Raw genomic sequence first — 15,330 nt, forward strand, 5'->3', positions numbered from 1 at the left:
AATAGAATACCCCCAAATTCCTTATATACCCTAGAGGCTGAACTGTAATTGGACCAATTAATCCATGTTTTGATCATTTTAATAGAGGATCAGAGCTATAGTAATGTCCTCACATGTCTCCCGATCACATTACTTCTTCCACTAAATCATGTGACTTTGGCTTCCAGCACTTGGCATGTAATGGTGTAGACAACAGTGATCCAACCACTCTCATTCGAGAATGACGTGGGTGACGTCCTCTGTGCCAATCTTCCTTTAACCCATAGGCCCAACTGCTACTGAACTTGCTTTTTTATTTCATATTAAAACAAGCTTCCTTCATTTTCTATGCAATTGTCTGTTCACAGGGGTGCTTCTGATCGTGTGTTGGAGTCCCCCCTTGTGTCTTCTCTGCCCCCCCCTTTCCTCCTCTTCTTTTACTCCACAGTGTGCTGCTGCTCTGCTATATGTGGCGCCCGGAGCCGCTCCAGGAATCTGCCCTAAATGTTTTCCATATTAGTTCAGAGCCTTCTCTGGTTCCAAATAGCCTAGCAGCCGAGCAGGGATAATACTGAGAGGAACCCTGAGCAGAGAGGGGAAGGGAACGGGGGGCGTGGCAGGGAGCAGTGTAGCACACAGACAGCACAACGGTAAGACACTGACAAAGAAACGGGAAAGGAAAGAGAGAGAAAAGAGAAAGAGAAAACAACCTCCCAAGGAGCTGAAGAATACGCGCTAGTCTCATCTCAAGGCAGAAGGTGAAGAATGGGAGAAGGAAAGAAGGGATCTGGAGGAGGGGAGAAGAGCGGAGGAGCGCCCCCCATCCAGGAGAAGAAAGGGGGTAGAGCAGAGGAGGGAGGCCCAGCGCCCGAGGATGCTCACAAGTGCTGTGGCTGTCGCTTCCCCCTGCTCATTGCCCTGCTGCAGCTGCTGCTGGGGGTGGCCATCACAGCCGTGGCCTTCCTCATGGTCACCATCAGCCCCTCGCTCCTGGCCAGGGAGACACCACACTGGGCCGGCATCATTGTAAGCATGGACCCGCCTCGTCTTTCTGTATGCATGGACACTTAATATGGCCGTGTGCCACTGTTGTAGCTGCATGGGCCTTTGCCTTAACTGACTTAGGTCCCTATATCCATCTTCAACTCACCTCACTACGTGACTGCATGGATCCTCGTCCTCATCGTCTAACAACCCAATGCAACCTTGTGTATCTACATGCATGTACACTCAATATGGCCACTATTGTTGTCCTGATACTTTACCTACCGTGTCTGCATGCACTTCACCTACAATGCACACTGGGTTGTACTGCCTCATCCCCCAGAATGTAGCTGAATGGACCTATCTTCTACCTTCATTGCATGCATGGCCTAATGATGTGTATAAACACATACAGTATGTACAGTTGAAGTCGGAAGTTTACATACACTTAGGTTGGAGTCATTAAAACTCGTTTTTCAACCACTCCACACATTTCTTGTTTACAAACTATAGTTTTGGCAAGTTGGTTGGGACATCTACTTTGTGCATGACACAAGTCATTTTTCCAACAATTGTTTACAGACAGATTATTTCACTTATAACTCACTGTATCTCAATTCCAGTGGGTCAGAAGTTTACATACACTAAGTTGACTCCATAAAAAATTCCATAAAATGATGTCATGGCTTTAGAAGCTTCTGATAGGCTAATTGACATCATTTGAGTCAATTGGAGGTGTACCTGTGGATGTATTTCAAGGCCTAACTTCAAACTCAGTGCCTCTTTGCTTGACATCATGGGAAAATCAAAAGAAATCAGCCAAAACCTCAGAAGAAAATTTGTAGATCTCCACAAGTCTGGTTCATCCTTGGGAGCAATTTCCAAACGCCTGAAGGTACCACGTTCCTCTGTACAAACAATAGTACGCAAGGACAAACACCATGGGACCACGCAGCCGTCATACCGCTCAGGAAGGAGACGCGTTCTGTCTCCTAGAGATGAACGTACTTTGGTGCAAAAAGTGCAAATCAATCCCAGAACAACAGTAAAGGACCTTGTGAAGATGCTGGAGGAAACAGGTACAAAGTATCTATATCCACAGTAAAACGAGTCCTATATCGACATAACCTGAAAGGCAGGTCAGCAAGGAAGAAGCCACTGCTCCAAAACCGCCATAAAAAAGCCAGACTACGGTTTGCAACTGCACATGGGGACAAAGATCGTACTTTTTGGAGAAATGTCCTCTGGTCTGATGAAACAAAAATCGAACTGTTTGGCCATAATGCCCATCGTTACGTTATGTTTGGAGGAAAAAGGGGGAGACTTGCAGGCCAAAGGACACCATCCCAACCGTGAAGCACGGGAGTGGCGGCATCATGTTGTGGGGGTGCTTTGCTGCAGGAGGGACTGATGCACTTCACAAAATAGATGGCATCATGAGACAGGAAAATTATGTGGATATATTGAAGCAACATCTCAGGACATCAGTCAGGAAGTTAAAGCTTGGTCGCAAATGGGTCTTCCAAATGGACAATGACCCCAAGCATACTTCCAATGTTGTGGCAAAATGGCTTAAGGACAACAAAGTCAAGGTGTTTGAGTGGCCATCACAAAGCCCTGACCTCAATCCCATAGAACATTTGTGGGCAGAACTGAAAAAGCGTGTGCGAGCAAGAAGGCCTACAAACCTGACTCAGTTACACCAGCTCTGTCAGGAGGAATGGGCCAAAATTCACCCAACTTATTGTGGGAAGCTTGTGGAAGGCTACCCGAAATGTTTGATCCAAGTTAAACAATTTAAAGGCAATGCTACCAAATACTAATTGAGTGTATGTAAACTTCTGACCCACTGGGAATGTGATGAAAGAAATAAAAGCTGAAATAAATTATTCTCTCTACTATCATTCTGACATTTCACATTCTTAAAATAAAGTCTTATCTCTCTATTCACACATTATCTTACATTAGTTACATCTAAACTCAAAATAAGGGTTGTTTATCATGCTTTACTGCCTTTTCTATAGCTGTTTCAACTTGTGTTTTAATGGGAAAGTTCCCCACCTCATATGACACAGAGGTAAACATGACACATGGATAGGATGACTCATAGTCATTTACTAGTGCCATGTGGTTTTACATAGGGAATGATTTCAGATGTACTCCCTATTCAATATGAGCGTAGTGTGCCGTGCAGTGACATACAGTGGCTGTAGTTTTCCATATACCGTTATTTTATTTCTGGCCAGGCAAAAAAAGAACTAATGATACCATAAATAACAATTATGATCCAGTTTCAGGTTAAAAGTTGCCTTGTTTGCCTTGTTTTCCTAATGGATGACCCATGTGAACCTTCCTCAGTCGCATCCAACAAATTGGGTGACATTCTAAATGTCAACATGTTGACTGCTACCAATTAGCTTGATGTTATTTTCACATTGGCTCCCTCACTCTCTTACTGTTGATTAGATCGATCTCCTCTAGAAATAGTTAACTGGCTTAAAGAGTTTCTAGGTCATTCTACCACTTCGGTGCCTTTTAAGGAGTGTAACTTGGTCAAAAGAAACGTTTGATTTCATCTCATTTTAACTTTCTGTCATAAAGATGACATTCATAAAAACACGTTTTCCCATTAAATTGAAAAAAATGATAGTAAGTGCATATTAATTGCCAAATAAAGTAACAGGGTTGACTAACAGGGTTTACAATTTCTTCTTAAATCAGCCATAAATCCCATTGTGACAGGGGGAATGGAAGATTGTTGTGTGCAACAGGGAGTGCAATTGAATGCAAGCTTCACCATTTTTTATTTATTGTTAAAACATTTCCAGACTGTCTAGCGATTGATAACAGGATTGACGTGTTATGCTCAACCCACTCAGTTTTCCACCACAAAACACCAGAAAATGGCCAAAAAGAGTTGGAACAGCTTTTATTCTATGATTTGACAATTAGATGTTCAATGTTTCTTTTGAAATAAATATTTAAAAACGAATAGTTTCACACTATTAAGACGAGAGTTCACGTAGCAGGGTTGACCTTAAAATGAGGGACAGACGTAATCACTAATCACATTAAATAAATATTAATCTTCAGAAATGAATTTGTTAAAGCAACAAAATAACTAGGGCTTTACAATGATGGGGAAACTTGGAGACGTTTTGTAATTCAGTGGGTAAAAACCTTCCTAGAAGTGACAGAGGGTTGACGGAGGGACATGTCAAAATGCTGAATTTGAGCACTTCAGCAAGCCTTTATTCATATTAAAAATCAGATTTATCGAATTCTCTGTGTGGTCTTCATTTGAAATTTCAATATTGGTGCACAATTTCTACTTAAAATATCAAAGGGACGCAAAAGGCACTCATTTCGTGGAAGACCCTTCTATAAGTTTCGAACTTTCCCCCAACTGTAGTCATGGCAACTGTAGTCATGGCAAGACAACAACAACTCTAGAATGCCAGTCAGAGCTGTGGGGCAGTAGCCTCTTACCCTGATCCTTTAGTTTTCTAATGTCTACAGATAAATAAAGCAAATAATACTGAAAGAAACTGAAGGTAGCACTTTACTTTACATTGCCCTTATACCCTACTGTTATTACTGCACAGTAATAACAGTTGTAACAACATTGTATGAGACCCAATGTTGTAAAAATGCAATATTTCCTAAATTGCATCCGGTACAGGTCCTAAACTCAAAAATCATGTCAAACACTACATAGTGCATCTCCTTAGACCCAGATGTATCTCTTATTAGTATTTGTTGTGTGATTATTGTGGCATCAGTAGCCTCTGAAACATTAGAAACCCTCCGACTCGTATAAGACCATACTGGCCCCCTACGCAAGCATATGTTGTAGGCTATCCATGCAAGTAAATTACTAGAAATATTTTTTCCTGTCTTCTCTAAGATAAAGTGATTATGTAAAAAAACATTAATTGATAAACAAACATTCTGAGCCAGAGCTAGGGGTAGTTTTGTAATTAAAGGGTTGCCAAACTGGGATTAAAGGGTTGCCAAACTGAGCCATTGGGCCACATTCATATATTGATAGACAAATTAGAGAGATTGTTCAAAATTCTGCAAATATGGACAATAAAATACTTCAAGAGTAACTTTGATGTCCCCTCTACACATCAAAAGAAATACAAAAATGGCTATTTCTGTCACGATCATTATAATAACTGGACCAAAGCGCAGCGTGATCTGAGTTCCACATCTTTTTATTACTAAGTGAAACTCAAAGCAAAACAAAACAATAAATCTCAAACGAAACGTGAAGCTAATAATAGTGCTAACAGGCAACTATCCATAGTCAAGATCCCACAAAGCACAAAGGGGAAATGGCTGCCTAAATATGATCCCCAATCAGAGACAACGATAAACAGCTGCCTCTGATTGGGAGCCATACCAGGCCAACATAGATGTATAAATCACCTAGATAACCCACCCTAGTCACACCCCGACCTAACCAACATAGAGAATAAAAAGCTCTCTATGGTCAGGGCGTGACAATTTCAGACAAAATAGGACTTCATTTCAGTGTTCTATGTCAATGCTTTTCATCCATTTTGATGTGATTTTAACAGAATTTCTCCGTTTTTTTTATTAACACACATTTTCCTACCATTGAAGCCTAATGTTGCATTTTTTTAACAAACTTGAAATTTAAAAAACAGATTATTTTCATAATCAGAGGCCTATTACAATTACACTAAATATACAAAAGTGTTTTCCCCCTTAAATGAGTGGATTCGGCTAGTTCAGCCACACCCGTTGCTGACAGGTATATAAAATTTAACACACGGCCATGCAATGTCCATAGACAAACATTGGCAGTAGAATGGCTTACTGAAGAGCTCAGTAACTTTCAATGTGGCACCGTCCTAGGATGCCACCTTTCCAACAAGTCAGTTCATCAAATTCCTGCTCTGTTAGAGCTGCCCCAGTCAACTGTAAGTGCTGTTATTGTGAACTGGAAATGTCTAGGAGCAACAAAGGCTCAGCTTCTACATGGTAGGCCACACAAGGTCACAGAATGGGACTGCCGAGTGCTGAAGCGCGTAAAAATCCTCTGTCCTCGGTTGCAACACTCACTATCAAGTTCCAAAATACCTCAGGAAGCTAGTCAGCGCAAGAGCTGTTTGTCGGGAGCTTCATGAAATGGCTTTCCATGGCCGAGCAGCCGCACACAAGCCTAGAATAGCCATGCGCAATGCCAAACGTCAGCTGGGGTGGTGTAAAGATCGCCGCCATTGGAAACGGGTTCTCTGGAGTGATGAATCACGTTTCACCATCAGGCAGTCTGACGGACGAATCGGGGTTTGGCGGATGCCAGGAGAATGCCAACTGTAAAGTTTAGTGAAGGAGGAATAATGGTCTGGGGCTGTTTTTCATATTTCGGGCTAAGCCCCTTAGTTACATTGAAGGGAAATCTTAACGCTACATCATACAATGACATTCCAGACAATTCTGTGCTTCCAAATTTGCAATGCCCCTGTGCACGAAGCGAGATCCATACAGAGATGGTTTGTCGAGATCGGTGTGGAAGAACTTTACTGGCCTGTACTTTAACACCTGAACTTTACTGGCCTTTGGGATGAATTGGAACGCCGACTGCGAGCCAGGCTTAAAGTCACCGCAGCAATGTTCCAACATCTAGTGGAATCTTCCCAGAAGAGTGGAGGCTGTTAAAGCAGCAAAGGGGGGACCAACTCCATATTAATGCCCATGATTTTGGAATGAGATGTTTGACGAGCAGGTGTCCACATACATTTGGTTACGTAGTGTATTTCTGAAGGGTAATAAAAAACATTTCCCTCATTTGGATCTATGCTTGAGTCTCACAGGGTTAGACGTAATACAACTTACATAACACACAGCATTTCCATATAGAATCTATAGGAAGTACAATGATGAACCCTTTAAGCCCCAAGGCTATAGAGGCCTACTAATGATAGCACAGGGGCCTGACTAGGTATGTTCCCATACCGTCTAATCTAGTATTGTTTTTCTAGGGCATTGTATGGTAGTGAGCATTTCTTTAACATAATCATGTAATCTATGTGAGATACTTCACGTTTGCATTTCTGTAGAGGAAAAAAACAAGTTGTTTTCTCTCAGCTTCCTGTAAGCCCTAATTAGCTCACACAGGGTGCATCCATCTCGGGTTCTGTCCTCACGTGACTCACGACCCGGTGACAAACACGGAGGTCACCAAGATCCTTCTAGAGAATTCTGATTCCTGACCGCTTAAGAACCTGGGGAAAACATTTAAGTTAGATGCTGCATGTTAGTCACAAGACTGCAATAGTGTGTTGTCGCAAAAAAAGGAGGAAAACGACTTAATTTGCCATAGCATTGATAATGTTATCAGATGACACCTTGGACAATATGATGCTAAAAGTGCACTATATCAATAGCGAACTTGGGATAAACAGCTTGAAGAGGGTTGAAAAGGCCCCTCAGCTGCAAATAAGATAAGAGGTTTGCTTGTATGTGTGTGTTAGAAAACCATGGCAACACTTGGTATCAGCAGATCAAATCCTGGGATGAATATCTGTTTTTCAGATCCGAATGGATTCAGTTTCCCAATAACACATATGCCATTCAGAAAATAAAAAGCATGCAGGTATAATGCATTATGATGCAGTTATAATGCACCGTAAGACTTTCATGAGCATGCAAGACACCTACGGTGTCATAATGATCTGGACTAAATACCAGCATATACACCTTTTCAAAGCAGCCTTTGTATTTTTTAAGTACACATTGGAGAATGATGTACTTACCAAGCATACAAGTATATTTTACAAAGAATTTAAGTCAGAGAATAACCCCCACTAAATCCATTTTCCCTTGTGTTCTATGTTTCTCTAGTTGTGTGTGGTCTCCTTGCTGGGCTTCCTCCTCTACTGCATCACCTACGTACCAGATGAGAGGACCTCCATGCAATTCATCGCCAAAGTGAGACCCACATATCCTCTGACATAATTTCCTGCCCAACTGAGCGGAGACCAAGGCAAACTCTCTCTAATGGGACAATTAGTCATGTTTATACAGGAGAATGCCATTCATTATCAAACACATGCCCGTCTCATTCAAATCAACCAGGTTGTAGTTAGAGTCAGTTAATCTGATTTAGACTAATGTGTAGGGCCAATATACTACAAAACAGAGAACATTGATTGCCACATTGACATACTGTAGGCAGACCTGGGTTCAAATACTATTTAAAATCTTTAAAATACTTGTTTTAGAAAAGCTGTAGTGCCAGATGGGCGAGGTTTGCACTTTGTGACTATTCTATTACACTGAACAGAAATATAAATGCAACACGCAACAATTTCAAAGATTTTACTGAGTTACAGTTCATATAAGGAAATCAGTCAATGAATTAGGCCCTAATCTGTGGATTTCACATTACTGGGAATACAGATATGAATCTGTCAGTCACAGACACCTTAAAAAAAAAGTGGGGCGTGGATCAGAAAACCAGTCAGTATCTGGTGTGGCCACCATTTGCCTCATGCAGTGCGACACATCTCCTTCGCATGGAGTTGATCAGGCAGTTGACTGAGGCCTGTGGAATGTTGTCCCACTCCTCTTCAATGGCTGTGCGAAGTTGCTGGATATTGGTGGGAATTGGAATACGCTATCGTGCACGTCGATCCAGAGCATTCCAAACATGCTCAATGGGTAACATGTCTGGTGAGTATGTAGGAACATTTTCAGTTTACAGGAATTGTGTACAGATCCTAGTGACATTGGGGCCGTGCATTATCATGCTGAAACATGAGGTGATGGCGGAGGATGAATGGCATAACAATGGGCCTTAGGATCTGGTCACGGTGCCTGTGCTTTCACATTGCCATCACTAAATGCAATTGTGTTCATTGTCCATAGCTTATGCCTACCCATACCATAACCCCAACCCCACCACCACCATTGGGTACTCTGTTCACAAGGTTGACATCAGCAAACCACTCAGCCACACAACCCCATACACGCTGTCTGCCATTTGTTCGGTACTGTGGAAACCGGGATTCATCCGTGAAGAGCACACTTCTCCAGCGTGCCAGTGGCCATCAAAGGTGAGCGCATTTGGCCACTGTAGTCGGTTACGACGCCGAACTGGTGAGGAGCTTCCCTGAGACGGTTTCTGACATCTTTTGCAGAAATTATTTGGTTGTGCAAACCCACAGTTTTATCAGCTCCCCGGGTGGCTGGTCTCAGATGATCCCGCAGGTGAAGAAGCCAGATGTGGAGGCCTGGCATGGTTACACGTGGTCTGCGGTTGTGAGGCCGGTTGGACGTACTGCCAAATTCTCTAAAACGATGTTAGAGGCGGCTTATGGTATAGAAATTAACATTCAATTCTCTGGTGGATATTCCTGCAGTCAGCATGCCAATTGCACGCTCCCTCAAAACTTGAGACATCTGTGGCATTGTTTGACAAAACTGGCCTTTTATTGTCCCCAGCACAAGGGGACAATGATCATGCTGTTTAATTAGCTTATTGATATGTCACACCTGTCAGGTGGATGGATTATCTTGGCAAAGGAGAAATGCTCACTAACAGGGATTTAAATACATTTGAGAGAAATAAGCTTTTTGTGCGTATGGAAAATGTCTGGCATCTTTTATTTCAGCTCATGTGTTTATATTTTGGTTCAGTATAGTTCCATTGCAACAGGCAATCTCAATAAAACTCAGATAAAATATTTAAAATTATTTAAAATACAATTTGAACCCAGGTCCGACTAGGGTTGTATGGTTGCACCTTGAATGTGATACTGTATGTACAGTATCGAGAGAAATGCAGAGCACAGCATGCCTACTAGCAAGGCCCTGTAGGAGGCCTATGGGTAGATGAGCACAGTTATTGGACATGACTTCTCATTTAATTGGCCAGACAATGTAGGCAGTTGGAATGTGCAATCAATTAGAGTAGGAATACCACTGTTGCCCATCGTGACTGAGCTGCGTACAAATACAATATTTTCAAAGGCGACTTCCTCCACTCAAAATGTATGTGAAGTAGACATAACGTGAACTGAACAATACATTTTAAAAAAGTAATACAATCAGTGGTGTAAATGTACACAACAAAATATTCTCCATATTTTTATTTTCTTTATGTCTTCCTAAAGTTCATAGAACAACATAACATTGAGTACAGCGATATATGAAAGGCTTTGTGATGCTCTTCTTTTTATGTAATTTATGTACAGCAGTTGGCAGTACAATACGTCTCATAACGTACTTCAGTTCTCCATTTTTCAGAGCTGTTTACATTGTTTTTAACGCCATTTCAAATCAAGCAAGCATCAAACATTACATAATGCTATAAGCAGCATGTAATGGAGTGTAAATACAGTGCGAATCAGGGCTCTGTTACATAACCTGTGGATTTAGATGAAGGGCTAGTGTTATTTTGATTGTACACTGTAATTACATAAACCACACAAAGCCACTCTTGCACATTATCAAGCTGTATTTTAGACCCCGTTTACTCAATGTGGACATACAGGCACCTGCCAAAATAAAGGAAACACCAACAGTGTCTTAATAAGGCGTTGGGCCACCAAAACAGTTTCAATGTGCCTCGGCATAGATTCTACAAGTGTCTGGAACTCTATTGGAGGGATGCGACACTATTCTTCCACCAGAAATTACGTCATTGGTGTTTTTTTTGATGGTGCTGGAAAACACTGTCTCAGGTGCCTTTCCAGAATCTCCCATAAGTGTTCAAATGGGTTGAGATCTGGTGACACACACACTCCTTTGACACCCCTCTTTCAAAGTCCCCGAGATCATTTCTTCTAGCAAAATATGGGCAACTGGGCATTTTTATACATGACCTTAAGCAAGCTGGGATGTTAATTGCTTAATTAACTCAGGAACCAGACATTGTATCCCTCATTTACTCAAGTGTTTCCTTTATTTTGGCAGTTACCTGTACAAAGACAAATACAGTCGTGGACAAAAGTTTTGAGAATGACACAAATATTAATTTTCAAAGTTTGCTGCTTCAGTGTCTTTAGATATTTTTGTCAGATGTTACTATGGAATACTGAAGTATAATTACAAGCATTTCATAAGTGTCAAAGACTTATTGACAATTACATGAAGTTGATGCAAAGAGTCAATATTTGCAGTGTTGACCCTTCTTTTTCAAGACCTCTGCAATCCGCCCTGGCATGCTGTCATTTAACTTCTGGACCACATTCTGACTGATGGCAGCCCATTCTTGCATAGTCAGTGCTTGGAGTTTGTCAGAATTTGTGGGTTTTTGTTTGTCCATCCGCCTCTTGAGGATTGACCACAAGTTCTCAATGGGATTAAGGTCTGGGGAGTTTCCTGGCCATGGACCCAAAATATTGATGTTTTGTTCCCCAAGCCACTTAGTTATCACGTTTGCCTTATGGCAAGGTGCTCCATCATGCTGGAAAAGGCATTGTTCGTCACCAAACTGTTCCTGGATGGTTGGGAGAAGTTGCTCTCGAAGGATGTGTTGGTACCATTCTTTATTCATGGCTGTGTTCTTAGGCAAAATTGTGAGTGAGCCCACTCCCTTGGCTGAGAAGCAACCCCACACATGAATGGTCTCAGGATGCTTTACTGTTGGCTTGACACAGGACTTATGGTAGCGCTCACCTTGTCTTCTTTGCTGCCCTTCTTGACACCAGGCCATCCTCCAAAAGTCTTCGCCTCACCGTGTGTGCAGATGCACTCACACCTGCCTGCTGCCATTCCTGAGCAAGCTCTGTAATGGTGGTGCCCCGATCCCACAGCTGAATCCACTTTAGGAGACGGTCCTGGCGCTTGCTGGACTTTCTTGTGCGCCCTGAAGCCTTCTTCACAACAATTGAACCACTCTCCTTGAAGTTCTTGATTATCTGATAAATGGTTGATTTAGGTGCAATCTTACTGGTAGCAATATCCTTGCATGTGAAGCCCTTTTTGTGCAAAGCAATGATGACGGCACGTGTTTCCTTGCAGGTAACCATGGTTGACAGAGGAAGAACAATGATTCCAAGCACCACCCTCCTTTTGAAGCTTCCAGTCTGTTATTTGAACTCAATCAGCATGACAGAGTGATCTCCAGCCTTGTCCTCGTCAACACTCACACCTGTGTTAACGAGAGAATCACTAACATGATGTCAGCTGGTCCTTTTGTGGCAGGGCTGAAATGCCTTGGAAATGTTTTTGGGGGATTCAGTTAATTTGCACAGCAAAGAGGGACTCTGCAATTCATCTCTTCATAACATTCTGGAGTATATGCAAATTGCCATCATACAAACTAAGGCAGCAGACTTTGTGAAAATTAATATTTGTGTCATTCTCAAAACTTTTGGCCACGACTGTACACAGCATGTGGATAAAGGTAAAGTGGGAGGCTGCAGGGGATTCTCACAGGAACACTGTCTACTTAATGCAGTCAGTCCTCCTTTTCAACTAGAATGTTTTTTTTTGTGTGAAAATAACTGAATTCTTTTGAAAATGACCCCTGATGACATCATAGCGGGTGATTTTCTTATATAAGCTAATTGACTACATTTAGGTTTTCAAATACGGAAACACTGGTATGGTGCTGCTGTGCTGGACATAATGAACATGAGGTTAAAAAGTGGTGAAGTTCCCCTTTAAGACAGTCTTGCTCTGTGAGGTTCTACCTCTGGCCGGTAGCCAGGATCTGCAGGTATTTATTGGCTGCTTTGAGGGGATAATCGTTAGCAGACAGAAACCTATTTGGATTGTTAACTGATATGGCTAGAGTGGGCATAACTGGTTCACTATGGCCTGCTAACACTTAAGCCACTTCAATCAGTCATTGAATGTGCTACAGTAAGCTGAGTAAAGACATAGAGCTCCAGTCATCTTAGCTCTAGTGTAGACAACCAGGGTCATGTTCAGGCTCCAACACAGAAAAAGCTTTGAAATATTGTTGTTATTGGTAGTCTGTCCTCTGTTTCAAATCATTTATATCAATTGGTGCTAAACATGACCCTGCAGTTGTCCTTAAGGATGACCTCCCTCTAAGTATTTATCCCCCACTATGCTTAGCTATGCTATGATTCACTACACTACAACACACAAGCTCACTTCCTCTCCTCTCCTCCTCCAGCTGCTGTACTTCATCCTGTGCACAGTGGGCCTGGTCCTCTCTGTCCTGGTCATGGCCTTCTCTGGCCACCATTATGCTCAGACCAACGGCTTCAGGTGCCTGGAGGTGGGAGACGACTGCGTGTGCACCCTGGACCCCCACGACCCAATCGCCAGGACCTTCACCTACGCGGGAGTCAGCGACTGCGGAGAGGTCACAGGCACCCTGAAGTTGTACTTCCTGCTTCAGATTGCCCTGAACCTGACCCAGGCCCTGGTGTGTGCACTGGGGGCCTTCGTCATGTGGAAGCACCGCTACCAGGTGTTCTTTGTGGGGCTACAGATGGGCTCACCCTCCTTCCAGCACTGGCAGAAGGTCTGATAGGAAATTTAGAAAAAAAGAGGCCCATGATGATGCTGATACCACTATTGATGGTAGAGTAAGGTGGAGAGCAGCCAATCAACATTTCGGCTCATTTTACTTGAATGGACAGAGATGTATTACACAAAACACTTTGGTGTGTGCATAAGTGTGTGTGTTTTGGTTGTTCTCGATCATATTTACATTTTGGGGTGGTTGACTTCTTCTATAATGGCTTTTCGCACAACTTTTATATACTGTGTGGAGAACTTTATTCGCAGTTGCCAATGCTACATGAGATACTGTATTTCTAATAGATGAAGAAAATATTCAAAACTATGAAACTGTCAGTTTTTGAATGATCTACCATGATGTTCAATGTATTTTTGTCAGGGTTTTCAAAAATAATTCAGCAAAAATCTTTATTATGCCTTTACAATTGAATGTATACAATCTATAATAGTGTTGATTATGTTACAATTAAAGCAAACTCAAGACACTTTTCTCATACTGTGGTCGTAAAAACGATTCTTGCTGTGCAAGTATTCAACTCTATAATCTTCTATCATACTGCTGTTTAGGACTGTGGGGAATGCTATTGTTTTCAACCCCAATCGGCCTTCAATTTGAGATACTCAATGAGAGTGGGCAGCACTGAGCTAGCCTGCAACATCACTTCCTGGAGTAGCTCAAACTGAGCATGTTATCAAAAGACAGCGCAGTATGAAGATATGCAAAAACTGCTTCTCCAATAAAAATCCCCGATTACATTGTAGGTGATGTCATGGCGAAGTTCATGCACAGAAAGACGTCATCGGGTCTAACGGTTGTCTCGGTCCGAACTGCGCATTTGCAGCCCGTCAATTCAAAAGGGACTCCTTCGATATCAAGTTGCTTTTGACAAAAATGTGTCACTTTCACAGGGTTGGAGTAATAACATGTTCAACTACTTAAGACATTTGCTCGAATCTAGGTTGTGGATTTAGATTGAGAAAATTACTAATTAAGGAAGTATTTCACTTCTCTCATCGACTTCTCAAACCCCGGACAGGTCTGCTTGGTCTGTTTCGCAAGCGTTCCCGGAAGTCACGCGAAATTGCGCCTCTGGGATTAGGAACTGCGATGTTATGTTTTGAGAATCCCCCCAAGTGATTCCATTTTAGCTAAAACAGATTTCCCGAGCTTCAAATGCACTGTTGAGTCTTCACATAGGAATAAATGGTGTGACGTCATCAATGGCTTTGTACATTCATATACAGTCAATGGTTCAACTGCATCGGTAGAGGGTGAGGAGCAGGGTGGAACATAAGTGAGGGAATTATGCTCTCTTTTTGCAATGCATATTTAGCACTTGACTTTGATTATGATGGACTATCACACAAACAGTGGTACATATTTTGTAATAGCCTAGAATTACACAAAATACAGTATTTTTGGGCAAAAGAGGCTACTCATTTTATCTTTCCTTTCAGCCAATAGATGCGTCTGTAGCATTTGGGGCTGTTGACATAATACCATCATTGTATGAATCAGGGAAAACCCCTTACTGAATACAGCAGTACAGCCTGGTGTGTTATTGCATTTACTAACCACTCAGAGTGGAGACATACTGGTGCTGCGAGGAGGCATGTGGAGGCTATCAACAATACCAGTGGCCTCCAGTCATGACTCAAGCAGCCAGGCAAAACCAAAACTGCTGCAACCGCAGGGGGAGGGCTGGGCTGGGGAGGGGTAGGTAAAGGGGTACTCAGACAGACAACTGAACTGTGCCACCCCAAGAGGGAAACTAAGTTCATTTAGCTGGATAGTGTCCTTCCAATAGTGAAGATGTTAAATCAGTTGTCCAAAGGTTTGGTGTATGTTGTCTTATGCTAAATGAACTTAGGTGGATTGTAGATCAC

At 42.2% G+C, this 15,330-nt stretch overlaps 1 protein-coding gene across 1 annotated transcript; it reads left to right on the forward strand.

Moving 5' to 3' along the window:
* Positions 1 to 449: 449 nt before the first annotated feature.
* Positions 450 to 14,659, forward strand: LOC120054056 (sarcospan-like). The gene is made up of 3 exons (XM_039001425.1): positions 450 to 1,005; positions 7,840 to 7,926; positions 13,091 to 14,659. Exons 1-3 carry the CDS (start codon positions 745 to 747, stop codon positions 13,448 to 13,450), a joined length of 708 nt encoding a protein of 235 aa, XP_038857353.1. The 5' UTR covers positions 450 to 744; the 3' UTR covers positions 13,451 to 14,659.
* Positions 14,660 to 15,330: the final 671 nt, after the last annotated feature.

This window comes from Salvelinus namaycush, chromosome 9 (assembly GCF_016432855.1).
Source record: "Salvelinus namaycush isolate Seneca chromosome 9, SaNama_1.0, whole genome shotgun sequence".
NCBI classification, from domain to species: Eukaryota; Metazoa; Chordata; class Actinopteri; order Salmoniformes; family Salmonidae; genus Salvelinus; species Salvelinus namaycush.

Bases quoted from the DNA above. Each gene is read 5' to 3' on its own strand.
- LOC120054056 (XM_039001425.1), top strand. From the start codon at position 745: ATGGGAGAAGGAAAGAAGGGATCTGGAGGAGGGGAGAAGAGCGGAGGA. The intron at 1,006-7,839 runs GTAAGCATGGAC...ATGTTTCTCTAG, and splicing joins CACACTGGGCCGGCATCATT to TTGTGTGTGGTCTCCTTGCT. The intron at 7,927-13,090 runs GTGAGACCCACA...CTCCTCCTCCAG, and splicing joins CCATGCAATTCATCGCCAAA to CTGCTGTACTTCATCCTGTG.